Source organism: Lacerta agilis, chromosome 2 (assembly GCF_009819535.1).
Source record: "Lacerta agilis isolate rLacAgi1 chromosome 2, rLacAgi1.pri, whole genome shotgun sequence".
Classification (NCBI taxonomy): Eukaryota; Metazoa; Chordata; class Lepidosauria; order Squamata; family Lacertidae; genus Lacerta; species Lacerta agilis.
In genome coordinates, this window is record NC_046313.1 from 61,447,601 (window position 1) to 61,460,311 (window position 12,711).

The 12,711-nt window shown below is 43.7% G+C and overlaps 1 protein-coding gene across 2 annotated transcripts in view; it reads right to left on the reverse strand.

Annotated features, from left to right (window-relative positions):
* Positions 1-7,811: 7,811 nt before the first annotated feature.
* Positions 7,812-12,711, reverse strand: part of LOC117041483 (LON peptidase N-terminal domain and RING finger protein 1-like) — a 32,912-nt gene continuing 28,012 nt past the window's right edge. Inside the window, exons 9-12 of one of the 2 annotated variants that reach the window (XM_033140334.1) lie at positions 12,395-12,553; positions 12,044-12,206; positions 11,264-11,410; positions 7,812-8,032 (exon numbers count right to left, since the gene is read on the reverse strand). In XM_033140334.1, coding sequence (XP_032996225.1) covers positions 7,868-8,032; positions 11,264-11,410; positions 12,044-12,206; positions 12,395-12,553 — 634 coding nt within the window. In that variant the 3' untranslated portion in view covers positions 7,812-7,867. The remainder of the gene's footprint in view (positions 8,033-11,263; positions 11,411-12,043; positions 12,207-12,394; positions 12,554-12,711) is intronic. The other variant, XM_033140335.1, reaches the window with a different exon arrangement.

Sequence of the window (12,711 nt, forward strand, 5' to 3'; positions counted from 1 at the left end):
GACCTAGCTACACCTCTATCTGGACAGGGATAGCCCAACTACTGTTGTCTATCCTCTGGTAACCTCAAAGTTAGATTACTGCAATGTGTTATATGTAGGCCTGACTCTGAAGACGGTTTGGAAACTTCAGCTAGTGCAGAATTCAGCGGCCAGGTTGCTCACAGGAACAAGATGGTTTGAGCATATGACACCAATCCTGGTAGCACTGGCTACCAATTAGTTTCCAGACCCAGTGCTGGTGTTGACCTATGAAGCCTTAAATGGCTTAGGACCGCAATAACTCAAGGACCACCTCTTTCCATATAAATCTACCCAGGCCCTCAGATCATCTTCTGAGGCCCTTCTTTGTGTGCCTCCTACTCGAGATGTCAGGAGGGTGGCAACACGAGAATGGGCCTTCTCTGCAGTGGCTCCCCATCTGTGGAATGTTCTCCCCAGGGAGGTTCAGCTGGCGCCTTCATTATACACCTTTAAGCGTCAGGCAAAAACATTCTTTTTTAACCAGGCCTTTGGTTGATTTGATTGACATCAATGCCTTTTTGAAATGTGGGGGGGGGTATTGGGCCGTTGTTCTTATTTTGATTATGTATTTTGTGGTTTTATATTTTGGTTTTATTCTGTGAACCGCCCTGAGACCTCCGGGTATAGGGTGGTAAAGGGAAAGGGACCCCTGATCATTAGGTCAAGTCGTGTCCAACTCTGGGGTTGCGGCACTCATCTTGCGTTACTGGCCAAGGGAGCCAGCATACAGCTTGTGGGTCATATGGGCAGCATGACAAAGCCGCTTCTGGCGAACCAGAGCAGCAGACGGAAATGCCGTTTACCTTCCTGCTGGAGCAGTACCTATTTATCTACTTGCACTTTGATGTGCTTTTGAACTGCTAGGTGGGCAGGAGCTGGGACCGAGCAACGGGAGCTCACCCCGTTGCAGGGATTTGAACCGCCGACCTTCTGATCAGCAAGCCCTAGCCAATATTCAAGCTACTGTCTCACATTTTATCCTAGAATCAGAGAAGACAGTACTTTTTTATACATAGTCCACACACATGTAGATCTATTGCATATTTTTTTTGCTCCTGAAAAGCAATGATGGTGAAACTGCTTTCATTCAGAAACCAAAGCTCACTGCCGATTAATCCTGCATTAATCTGCAGTGTGTCCGTTCAAACATAGATGTGGGCAGTCTTGGCAAATCGGGTTCTACCATGAGTAAGAGCACGTGTTGCGATCGGGACCTGGCAAGACACATTCCCTCCCTGTGGGGGTGGGGCTGGTAGCCGGCCTTAGTAGCTAATGGTCAGTTAGGAGTTGCTGGGCAAAAAGTAATGTTGCAACTTGTGATGGACAGCTTAGCGTCCTATTTAAGCCTCCGCACGTGGGTGTTCCTTTCTCTTGGCTTCGGCTGCTGATCACCCATCCCGCCCCCCCTTTTTTCTTAGGCCTCTGCGTTGACTTTGCTCTGCCTGTCATGGGGTCGTCTGCTTTGCAGGGGCCCAGTAGGAATTTGTCCATCTGGCCGATTGGCTGTGCCTTATGGTTTTGCCTACTGCAGTAGCAACTTGTCACAACTTGTAAGGTTGGCGGTTAGGCATTGGTTCCTGTGTGGATTGCTGGATTGGGCGCTGCCCATCCAGAATCAGGTTGATGCTGGGAATTCTGTTAAAGGAATCCGGCGACTCTTATGCTTTGTCCGATGCCCCCGGTAGGGGTTAGGGCCATAAGCCGAGTCCCCGGGACCATTGAGGAAGAGGGACGCGTTGCTGCCCCCCCGTCCTTAACTCTCCTCAGTCGCATTCTCCCAATCGCTGGTTTTAGGCCAGCCTCTGTCCCGGTGTGACAGTAGTCTGAACCAATGCCTACGCAACCACTCACCGAATTTGTATTTAAATAAAGTTGTGGCCCTAAATTATTTGCCAAAAAACCCAAACCAAAAATCTGTCTCCTGTGTCAAGTCAATGGGGGGTGGATTGAGGTCCTCGATACGCAATTGCAGGCTTCCTTCTTCATTCAGCTGGGGGAAAGGTGCAAATAACCTAATCTAGAGGAGGTTTCAAATGTGTATCAAGTAAGGACACCCAGCCTTGCGGGTGGCAGGATCTGGAATCAATCTACATTGAAAAAAAGCATATTGAGGATGAGCATGAACAATTCCAGATCAAGAAAAAAAACTACATTTTTGTGCTACCAATGTGTGTCTGTGCAGCCCAAGCTAGTTGGTTATATGTCCCAGACCAGCTACTGAAGCTTTGCTGGCCCAAACTGGAACCAGGCCACAGAAACAGAATGGAAACAGCAAAATTAAAGGTTCGCTCTGTGCATTATGTACCACCCCCCACAAATACTTGCACATAAACAGAGTGTTTTGGTGCATTTGGAAATGGGACACTTGATTTGGGAGTTGAAAAGCTTGGATGCTGGAGGAAATAGCCTCTTTCTGTTGATAACCACGGTGTGCTTAATTTTTCTTCCTTTGTCTGTGAAGTCCTCTGATCTATAATGACACCTAGTGGAAAGAGGCTTCATTGCAAAAGTACATCCCAATGCACTCAATACAGTGTCGTCAAGAGACACATGTAACCCAAGAAGTAATACACAACCCATATGGCAAGGGGGTGAACTGCTGGCCTCTTGTGCCATATGGCATATAGTAACCCCTCCCCCCCTTCAGACTTGGGGGAGAACGCCTTTATTGTACCCAACAGAATGCTTTTTGCAAGCCCGATTGCAACAGGAAGGTGCATTTTCAGAGAAGTCACAACTGGGGAAATGAACTCTCCTCTTCCTGTGTGTGGCAGGCAACCCTTTGCTGAAAACACATACTATGTTGCAATTAGTCTTGGAAAAGGCATTCTATCACCTGCATGCCCCCCAAATGGTGATTTTAAGCTGTTTCCTCTGCTTTTTCTGTTGCGTTGCCATACATCTGGGTTTCCCCTAACATTTTGCCGATTTGGCAAAATTCCCCCAAAGCCATTTTTACACCCGAATAACAGGACATGTCAGAATTTTTCCCGGCGTATGGCAAGCCTACCCACCACTGATATGCAACCCCCTAGAGAGCAAGGGTAGGCAACATAATGCCCTCCAGATTTTGTTGGACTGCAACACTCTTCAGCCCCTATTAGTGTGGCCAAAAATCAGAGCAGTGGGAGCTGTAATCCACTAACATGTGCATCACATTAACTACCCTTGCCCTAGAGACTTGGCCAAGAGGGAATATGCAGGGGGGGGGGATCAATATCCCCCAAGCCAGTTTCAGAGGCTGCAGGGGAGAGAAGGGGGGGAGCCCCATTGCACAAGTTGAAGTCCTTGCTCAGAGCTGAATAGATGGATCCTGCCCATTGCTTTCCTGTGTACCACATTATTCTGTTAGCTTCCCACCATGCTTCACTTGAAAATACTTCAGGCCAGTTACAACTTTTTCATGTATCTGTGTACTGCCTCCCCAATTATGAGAGCATAAATACCCAAGTGATTGGAACTGCAAGGAGGGAATGATCTTTTTGGATCTCTTTACAGCTGAAAGCGAGAGAATCCTTAAGGCAATTCCTGTGAAATATATAAACTTCGGATAGATCCAAGTAGACACAAACGCTGTGCTCCAAAACACAAAAGTTTATTAGTTTGATAAGAAAATAATAATAATCATAATCAGACCAGCAGGGAATAAAAAGATACAAATTCAAAGGAATTCGGAGTGGAATAATTCCCTAACACATTTTCTACCAGGTAAAATAAACAGCTCACTTACAGTGGGATCCGAAATGCACTTTCCCAGCAGTGAGTCTCACTGAATCAAATGAGGCTTACTGCTGGGTAACTGTATATAGGACCACAGCCTCAGTTTCTCTAAGTAATAATCTTGCAATGAAGAGACAGCACACAAACACATTTTAAATACTATCCACACCCACATTTACAGACTCGGGGAAAAGAGGAAAGCAAGGAAGTCCATGTGGGGTTAAAACACACACACACACACACACACACACACACACACACACACACACACACGATGAGTATATCTGCTGGTTGACTATGCAGTTCGAGAAATCCTAACTGCCAGAGAGTCAGTAAAACAACCGCTGCCACCCTCTCTTCCTGCAACCTGGCCGGGCTCTGAAGTAGCTCCACCCTTGGGGGGGGGGAAGGCACTTTCCAATTAAGAAAAAACCTGTGCGTTTGTCAGTGGCTTTAAACACTCCCTTCATATTTCCATTTCCTATAGCGAGTAAAGCAAGTAGCAGCAGCAGCAGCAGCAGCAAATCCCTTCCATAACAGGGATATATATACAAAAGAGGCATTCACCCTATTCCCACTCCATTGCTGGGATAGCCTCACTTCTCCTTACCCATAATTCCAAGGCCACGTGAACAGGCCTAGCAGCCATAAGACTCCAATGCTAATTGGCTCCCTCCCTCCCCCCCCACCCCGGTGAAGACACAAGGTTGGGCTGCAAAGGCCAAGCAGCCAACTTTGAACAAGAGACTGCTCCACATGGGGCAGGACAGACAGCAGTTCCCCACACAGATTGGCTTGTCATGTACAAAAAGACCAAAGGTTGAGGCTACCAAGCTGCTACACTGACACCTCCATGTAGGAAAATGCCTCTGGGAAATCAGATTTAAAGTGTCTATCATACAAACTTCCTAGATACTCGAAATGAACCAGAGAATTATATTTTATTTTTACATGCTGAAAGGAAACTAGTACTGATTTCAAGAATCCAACTTTGCCCCGTCCCTTTTAAGCATCATTTAAGCATCTTTGGTTGCAGAAGCTTATTATTCCCTTTAATGAGGCACATTGTACAGAAGAATGGGCTCGACTCAAATGCTTTAGAACAAGACATTTGGAAGAAATAAACAGCTGATGCCAGCATGACAAAACAGGCAGCGAGGCTGCGGAATCTCAATTATACTCTATAAATAAGTATCACTTATCCTGACTTAGGACTTTTAGCTAATGGGACAGATACTGTGATTGGCTGGAGAACCATGTCAAAATGCTGCACGGCTTATAATGTAAATAGTATCTCTCCAGATGCTTCCAAATAAATACAGAATGAAATTCAAGATGAAAAAAAGAACTTGGACAAAACCAGCCTAGCCACCCACCACAAAAAAATCAGGACACTAGATGATGTTGATGTTCTCTGTTCCTTTGCAATCCATTAAAGAAAACAACATTTACAGCGAAGTTTAAGCAGGCAATGAAAAATAAATAATTGCATTGGTAACTGAAAGTACTGGTTTTCTTCTCCTTGTGTTTTCAAGAACACACTTAGGTTAACCTTGCTCCTTTCCCCTGGATTGGAACAAACAGAAATCGGTTTTTTTGTGGATTGCCATTTGCTCCATTTAGCACTAAAGAGCAGATTTTCCAGGGGAAAGCAGCCAGACAAAGGCAAAACCACTTTCACTCATTCATACAAAGTACGGGATAAGCAGTGAACTGCTCAGGCCTGTGCTTTCTAGGAGCTAACATGATGACCTTTCAAGTCTGTATACTAAACCTTCCAGACACAGTGCAGATTCCAGACTCAGAAGCTTTCAGACTGTGAGACACTTGCATCCTGTGAGAAGGCAGAGGTTACAAATATGGACAAAAGCTAGACAAGGCCCCAAACTCGCACCCATAGCCATTTTGGTAGCTTGGCACTCCCTAAGTTATCTGATAGGCAGAGCAATCCTAAGTGAAGGAAGCTAGTGGAACTATAGCCCCGTTCCAAATTCCCTTTAGGAGCAGGGCTACTGCCCGTTGAGCCAGGATAAGCCTGGCAGAGGGGAAACGAGCTAATAAAATAAAATTTGACTTACACCACCCTTTTTACTTGCATAACAGTGTCCTCAACTTAACTCAAGACGACAGCCATTTCCAGACATGTTGTCAGAATGCTGATTTGCTCAGGTGATTTTCAGCAAGTTCCCTTCTTTCTCTTTGAACCATTCCTGTCCTGTTACCAGGTGGTTGGGCATATGAACCTAGTAGGAAGGATTGCGGTTGCCCAGGAAATGGTGAACATGTGCATTGCTAATTGCAATGTGTCAATTATTGGACAATCTGTCAAAATAATTTGTTGGGGTTTTCTGAACAGACGGTTCACCTGCCTACAATGAAGTCTTAATTCTTCTTTCTAAATAAGAGGACCTGTATCCTGTACCTAACACTATTATTCGATGCCATTGGGAAAGAATTTAAGGTCAACCAAAAGGCAACAGGGCTAGATAACTGGAGGCATTTATAACAGAACAGTTGTAATCGAGCACACCATGCTTTGTTGCTCATTCCTCACATCTATGTCCTTCAATTGGGTGGCAGTTGAGGTCATTCTGCCAAGTGCTTTTTTTCCTGAGGGTACTCAAGTGTACGCAGCATCAGCACCTTTTTTCCAGAAGAAAAGCACTGATTCGGCCTAATAATTGTTAAACAGAGAATCACAGAATAGTAGTAGTCAAAGGGACCCTGCAATGAAGGAATATGCAGCTGTCCCATACAGGTATCCAACCTGCAACCTTGATATTATCAGCACCACAACATTCCCATCTTCTGTAAAAATGCATGAGCATTCATAGCCTGCAAAGCAGATTCCAATAGTGGATACATTTATGTGACCGTCTCCTACCACATCAGATGAAGTAGTGCCTTGGTTAGAAAAACTCATAATCAGCTGGCATTTCAAGGTGTTTTTGTATTACACGTAATTGCCTAGCCAGGCACACAATAACCAGGCAGCGCAGCAGAGCTGAAGCCTTAGCCATTATGTAGAAGTAGTTGGGGTGTTTTTTTAATCACATGACTACAGCAGGAGTGGGGAATCTTTGGCTAATCTTGCTAATATTCCCTGACCATTGGCCACACTAGCTACAGTTTAATGGGAGTTTCAGTCCAACAAAATTGGGAGGTCCACAATTTCTCTAACCCTGGCTATACCCTTGTTCTCTACAGTTTCCTTCTCTTCACAATGTCTTAAGGGCCAAGCCACACACGACTCCTGTGGTGTATTCTCCCACAGTATTTTTCTTTAATTAAAATGCAGCTAGCAGGGTAAGGGGTGCAATTTGGATTGAGGCTGAGGTACAAGGGAGAGGAGTTAACCCTTTGCTCCTGCGTTGTGGCCTTGAGGAAAGTCGCTCCCCTCTGAGGCAACAACCGAAGAAAGGAAAAGAAAATACAGATACCTGTATTGATCCTGTCTTTCTCTACCCTACTTTGTAACTTCAAGCAGATTGCTTAAGTTTAAGTTGAAGAAATGGCACAATATACACAATATACATTTTGTAGAGCTTTGAATAATTGCACAGAAGCATTATTAAATGACATAAGAGGACAAAGCCCAGGAAGTCCTAGCATTCGTGGTGGGGTTTTAGTTTTTGCTTTCAAGGGATGTAGTTGCTCAGAAGTCTCTTCACTTAGCACAATATAGGCATGGTAGTCAGGTTTCTTCGACAGATTTCACATCTAGATCACTGTATTCTTTTAGACCCAACAAGGCCAACTAAAAGTCTTTCAAGAGATATTTCCTGTGGACGGTACATCTTTGCTATTGAATCTTAATACTATTGCACAACAGTTTCAATTAACTGGTTCATGGCCTATTGCTGGTCAGTTCTACAATGAAAAGAAGTAACTGAAACACACAGAAGAAATAAAGAAACAGAAGAACAGGTTAAGGCTTTACCCCAACCCCAGAAAGAAAACTGGTAGGTGAATACAGCAAAAACCCACTTTGTTTCCGCATATATATGTGTGTGTGTGTATATGTGTGTGTGTGTGTGTGTATATATATATATATATATATATATACACACACACACACACACACACGCATATGCACACAACTTCTCTTGGGAATGAGGCTTGAGAATTAGCTGTTGTAGTCACGACTTTCCAGAATGACATTCAGAATATGCTTCAGTTGAGTGAGACGAGCCTTCAGGGAGGTCTCAGAAAAGATCGTCAATTTGCGGGTCAAGTCAAGGGGCAAGATGGAGATAAGCCACCAACACCAAACTGGTCCATCTGGAGATGCCTTGTGAGAAAACAAAGGAAAATACATTAACTCATTGTGCTAGGGGTTCCATATCACTTCATGAAGGAATCAGTTATGGCCTGTTCTGTTGCAGTAACTGAGGGCAACAAATCTGGCAACAACAAGGTATGTTAAGTAGCACAAAGGGATTGTTCCTTCTTCAGCTTATTAGTCTGCATTTCCCCACCTGATGGCTGGTGTATGCATCTTGTCTTGTTTATTATGTTACTAAGTTGTAAGCCCACCCTGTGAGCTTCTGACATAGGGCTGTATATAAATTTCTTAAATAAATAAAACCCTTCAATTAATTTTATGATATTACTCTGCAGGAACATACGGCTGTTGTTTCTGTGCTTTTTATCTTTGTTTTGTTCTTATGCCTTTTTAACGTAAGCTTCTCACAGGTTGTATGCTGCTCTGGGAGTACAGTACTATATTGAAAGGTTGCCTAGAAATTATCTCAATAAGAACAGTAAGGGGGGGAAATAACGACCGGAACCAAACTCCATTGGGAAATGTGATCAGGATAAGGGCTGAGAACTACTGAGGAAAGGAAAGTGTTCCTTCTTTCAGAGCTGTAATTCCCTTAGCTGTCAACCTTTCCCTTTTTTGCGGGAAATTCCTTTATTATAGCAGTGGGGAACAGCAGGGAGGGTTGACAGCTATGGTAATTCCTACTTCCATATCGCTTCAAAATAAAGATATGTAGGTTTTGTGCTGTTCAACAAGATAATATTTCCTGTACTTTCATTAATTAACCAAACAACTGGGTAGAATAGGACAAAAGAATCTACCCAAATTAATAGGCTTCTTCACATGCTATACTGAATGCAGGAACAAACTGTTTCTACATATGTACAAGTGTTTGTGTGGTATAACATGCAAGTTGATTGGTACAGCTCAACTATTTGTGTACACAGGTACAAAGACTGTACGCTCATTTAATAAGAAGAACTAGCGGGAAACCCACCAATTACCACCATGTATTAGAAAATAGCTGCAGGGTCCTTCACTTCCAGGATTTTAAAAAATACATCAGGTAGATCTTGTGGAAAAATGCATGAATAGGGATGACAATGTATTGGTTCCATGGATATGGAAACAGAAGCCCTCCAACCACAGTCCATTGACCAAATATTAAGTAGCCTTTCTCTAGGAAATCACACAACCAATACTGCAATCTGCATTTCCCATCAAAAGAATTAAAATTTACTTTCATGGGAAATATGCATTGAAAGTTCATATTTAATGGATGTATTGCATTTAAAAAGTTTACTTTTTAAAACTTCACATGAATTTAAACAGTGCACAATATTAAACTGCTTAGGCCACACCCAATTTACTTGACATACTAAAAAAACTGAAAAAAACCTAGTAAAACAATGAACCACATGCTCAAAAAAGAAAATACCTTAATAGTTCCTTTTCCCTTTTCCTTTTTTGTAATTTAAAAAACCTGCTTAGTTCCCAGGCAAGAAATTTAGGCAATGTCTCTTGGGAAGGCATAAGAAAAGCCATTTATCTATTTAGCAGTGTGCACATATTTTAAAAATATGCTCTAGAAATAAATTTGGAAAAGAAAACAAATATTTTGATTCCTCCCATGTCCCTTGAGAGACCAACGCTTAGTTTTCTGTAAAATTGTTCTTGGCTGATCAAAAATGCCTGAAGATTACATATTGTGGTCTAAAGTTCAATGTTGGGGTCAAAAGTTACTTTAATGGCCTTGGGTAGCAAGTTAACAAGTGGGCCAAATTTTCCATTCCTACAGTTAAGGTACATACAGCAAAGCATCAATTTATCCATAATGGCAGGCTGCTCTGAAAATCTTATGATGTAAAGCTAGGACTGATGGAAGTTGTTGTTCAGCAACACCTGGAGGACCACAGTGGAAAAGGCTGGTGTAAAGGAACTGGAGGAGCTGTTTGGTGCTTTAATATATAGCCAAGTCTTATTTGGTATACAAACAGAAATTCAACGATCACGCTGGATCAAATCTTATCTTCGCCTCAATCCTTCAGTATTACTGTGTTCTTTCCTCACACAATTTAGCCAAGATTGGCAGGCACCTGTAGAGATTGGCTACTGGTCTTTGAGACAGTCCACTGATCTCAGTAAGGCTATTCTTAACTTCTTGCGCCTCAGAGAGCCAGCAAGAAGATGGAACAGATTAATCACAGGATGCAAATGATCACACTGTTCCTGAGCTCTTTCAAAACAAGGCTGTTGCTAAACTTGGCAGCAGGCCATTTGCATCGCCATAGGCACAGCCAGTTCAACAGTGTGAAAAGCATAACATTAACAACGGCCTGGGCTATTAGTATCCCCGTTAGGCTGAGTCAACGAGCTGTCACTTCACTAAAGGGGAGTTTGAGATGAGGGGCCAAAACCAACACACCTCCATGAACTGCGGCAATTTTTTCCAATGCTTTTAAAACTAGCCTTGTAGTAATGCGAGACAATGCTGCTTTTATCCCCGAGTACCGTGCATCTACTGGTTCATCACCTTATTATGTATCTAATAAACGGTCCACTGCATCTTGTATGTAGAATCCTGTGAGCATTTTGCAGGTAAAGGTAAAGGTAAAGGGACCCCTGACCATTAGGTCCAGTCGCGGACGACTCTGGGGTTGCGGCACTCATCTCACTTTATTGGCCGAGGGAGCTGGCGTACAGCTTCCAAGTCATGTGGCCAGCATGACTAAGCCGCTTCTGGTGAACCAGAGCAGCGCACGGAAACGCCGCTTACCTTCCCACCAGAGCGGTACCTATTTATCTATTTGCACTTTGTGCTTTTGAACTGCTAGGTTGGCAGGAGCAGGGACCAAGCAACGGGAGCTCACCTTGTCGCGGGGATTCGAACCGCCGACCTTCGGATTGGCAAGCCCTAGGCTCTGTGGTTAAACCCACAGCGTCACCCGCATCCCTTGGGAAGGCAGGTATAAACCTACAGTTTATACGCTCAATTAGGTTCTTAGGGTGGGGTTGCAGGAAACGGAATGCATGCCGGTGCAAGTCATTCTGCACATTGTTGCAGCCATCCAGATCTAACAAGACTGGATCTCCCATGATTTTTGAGCAAAATGAGAAACAGAATGGGCTGTGAGGGTGTCTATATCATTGGGTACTTTTCTCCTATTCTGACCCTTACCTCTATTTCACTAGTACATTATGCTTTTGAATCTGGACGGCTCCCATTTCTAGGTGCCTGGAGAGAGAAAGCGCCGATACCTGTATATCTTCCTCTTTCTCAGGAAGAGGTCCATGATGCATCAAGAGCTGTCTGAAGGTGGTGTCTCCATGTTCATAAAATCTCTGAGTTAGCTGGTATGTGCAGTCATGAAGATTTTGAAGCTCAGCCAGTTCTTCTCCTTCCACCTTTGCAGAGAGAGCAGCCGATGGAAGAACAAAAGAAGTGGAGGTGTTGGAGAAGGGGAAGGGGGAAGGATAAGAAGGGCGGAAAGAGGGAGAAAAGCTCTGTACGAACACAAGGCCTTGATTTAAAGGGATGCCAAACTAAAGCTTTAGGTAACTAATTGGCAGTGGGCAAATTTTAACTGGTGAAGCTGGGAGTTTCTTCGCTCCTTTTTGAGGTTATTTTGGTTTTCAAATATGTTTCCTATTAACCGCACTGAAAGGTGGCCTTTCCTTCTAACAATAAATTGGCTCTCCCACATCCATCAGTATCCTAAAAGGGCACGTTTGTGTGTCTGAAATTTTAATTTGATTAATCAGCTGAAAGGCAGATTAGCACATCAGCTCAAGTTCCTTAATTGGTTGACAGCCCTACTAGTTTTGCATTTCTCCTGCACAGAACTTTCAATCAACAGAGTGCACCTGTCATTGCAATGATTTAGTAACTCAATAAGGTGAATGCCTGCCACAGACACCCATTCACCAAAGCTGGCGCTTAAGTTATACGACCAATGGAGAAGACACCACTTCATTGCCTCTGTCCTATTCCTTGTTACGACTGCTGTAGCCATAAGCTACCTGGGGCACCTCACTCACCTTCTCATCATCCAGATACTCAATATCAGCAGTGTGGTAGCCATCTCTATGCCCGCGTCTCAAAACCTGGAACCTCCGTTTGCCCATGGTATCCACTAAAGAGCGTCCGTCAGGTAGAAATGCTATCTTCTGAATCTCCAGCATGCAGCCATAATCAGCAAAACTGAAGAAAAGGAAAACAATATTGAGAGGGTTTCATAGAATTAAAAAATCATCAAAGAATTGTAGAGTCAGAAGGGACCTTAGGGTCATCTAGTCCAACCCCCTGCAATACAAGAATCTCAACTGAAGTTCAATAAAGGAAGAGGAGGATTAGAGAGATCAGAGCCACGGGCTCTCTCTGGCACTTACCTCTTCCCATTCTCATACATACACATGCCAAACGTCTTTGTGCCAGTTTCCTGACACCTTCGCATCATGAGGCGGTAGCGAGGCTCAAACACATGAAGGGGACACACAATGCCTGGAAAGGACATTGTGCACACAAAGATTGGGATATTCTTAGTCAAGCTGCAGAAGGAAGGAGAAAGAAGCATAATTACATGCTCTCATTGTGGCTAAAATAAATTCTACTTGTGCGTGTGCACATGTGAATAATTCGCCAAACCACAGCTCTCCAGATGTTTCAGACAACAATTCCCCATCAGCCCTGACTGGCACTGCCAGTG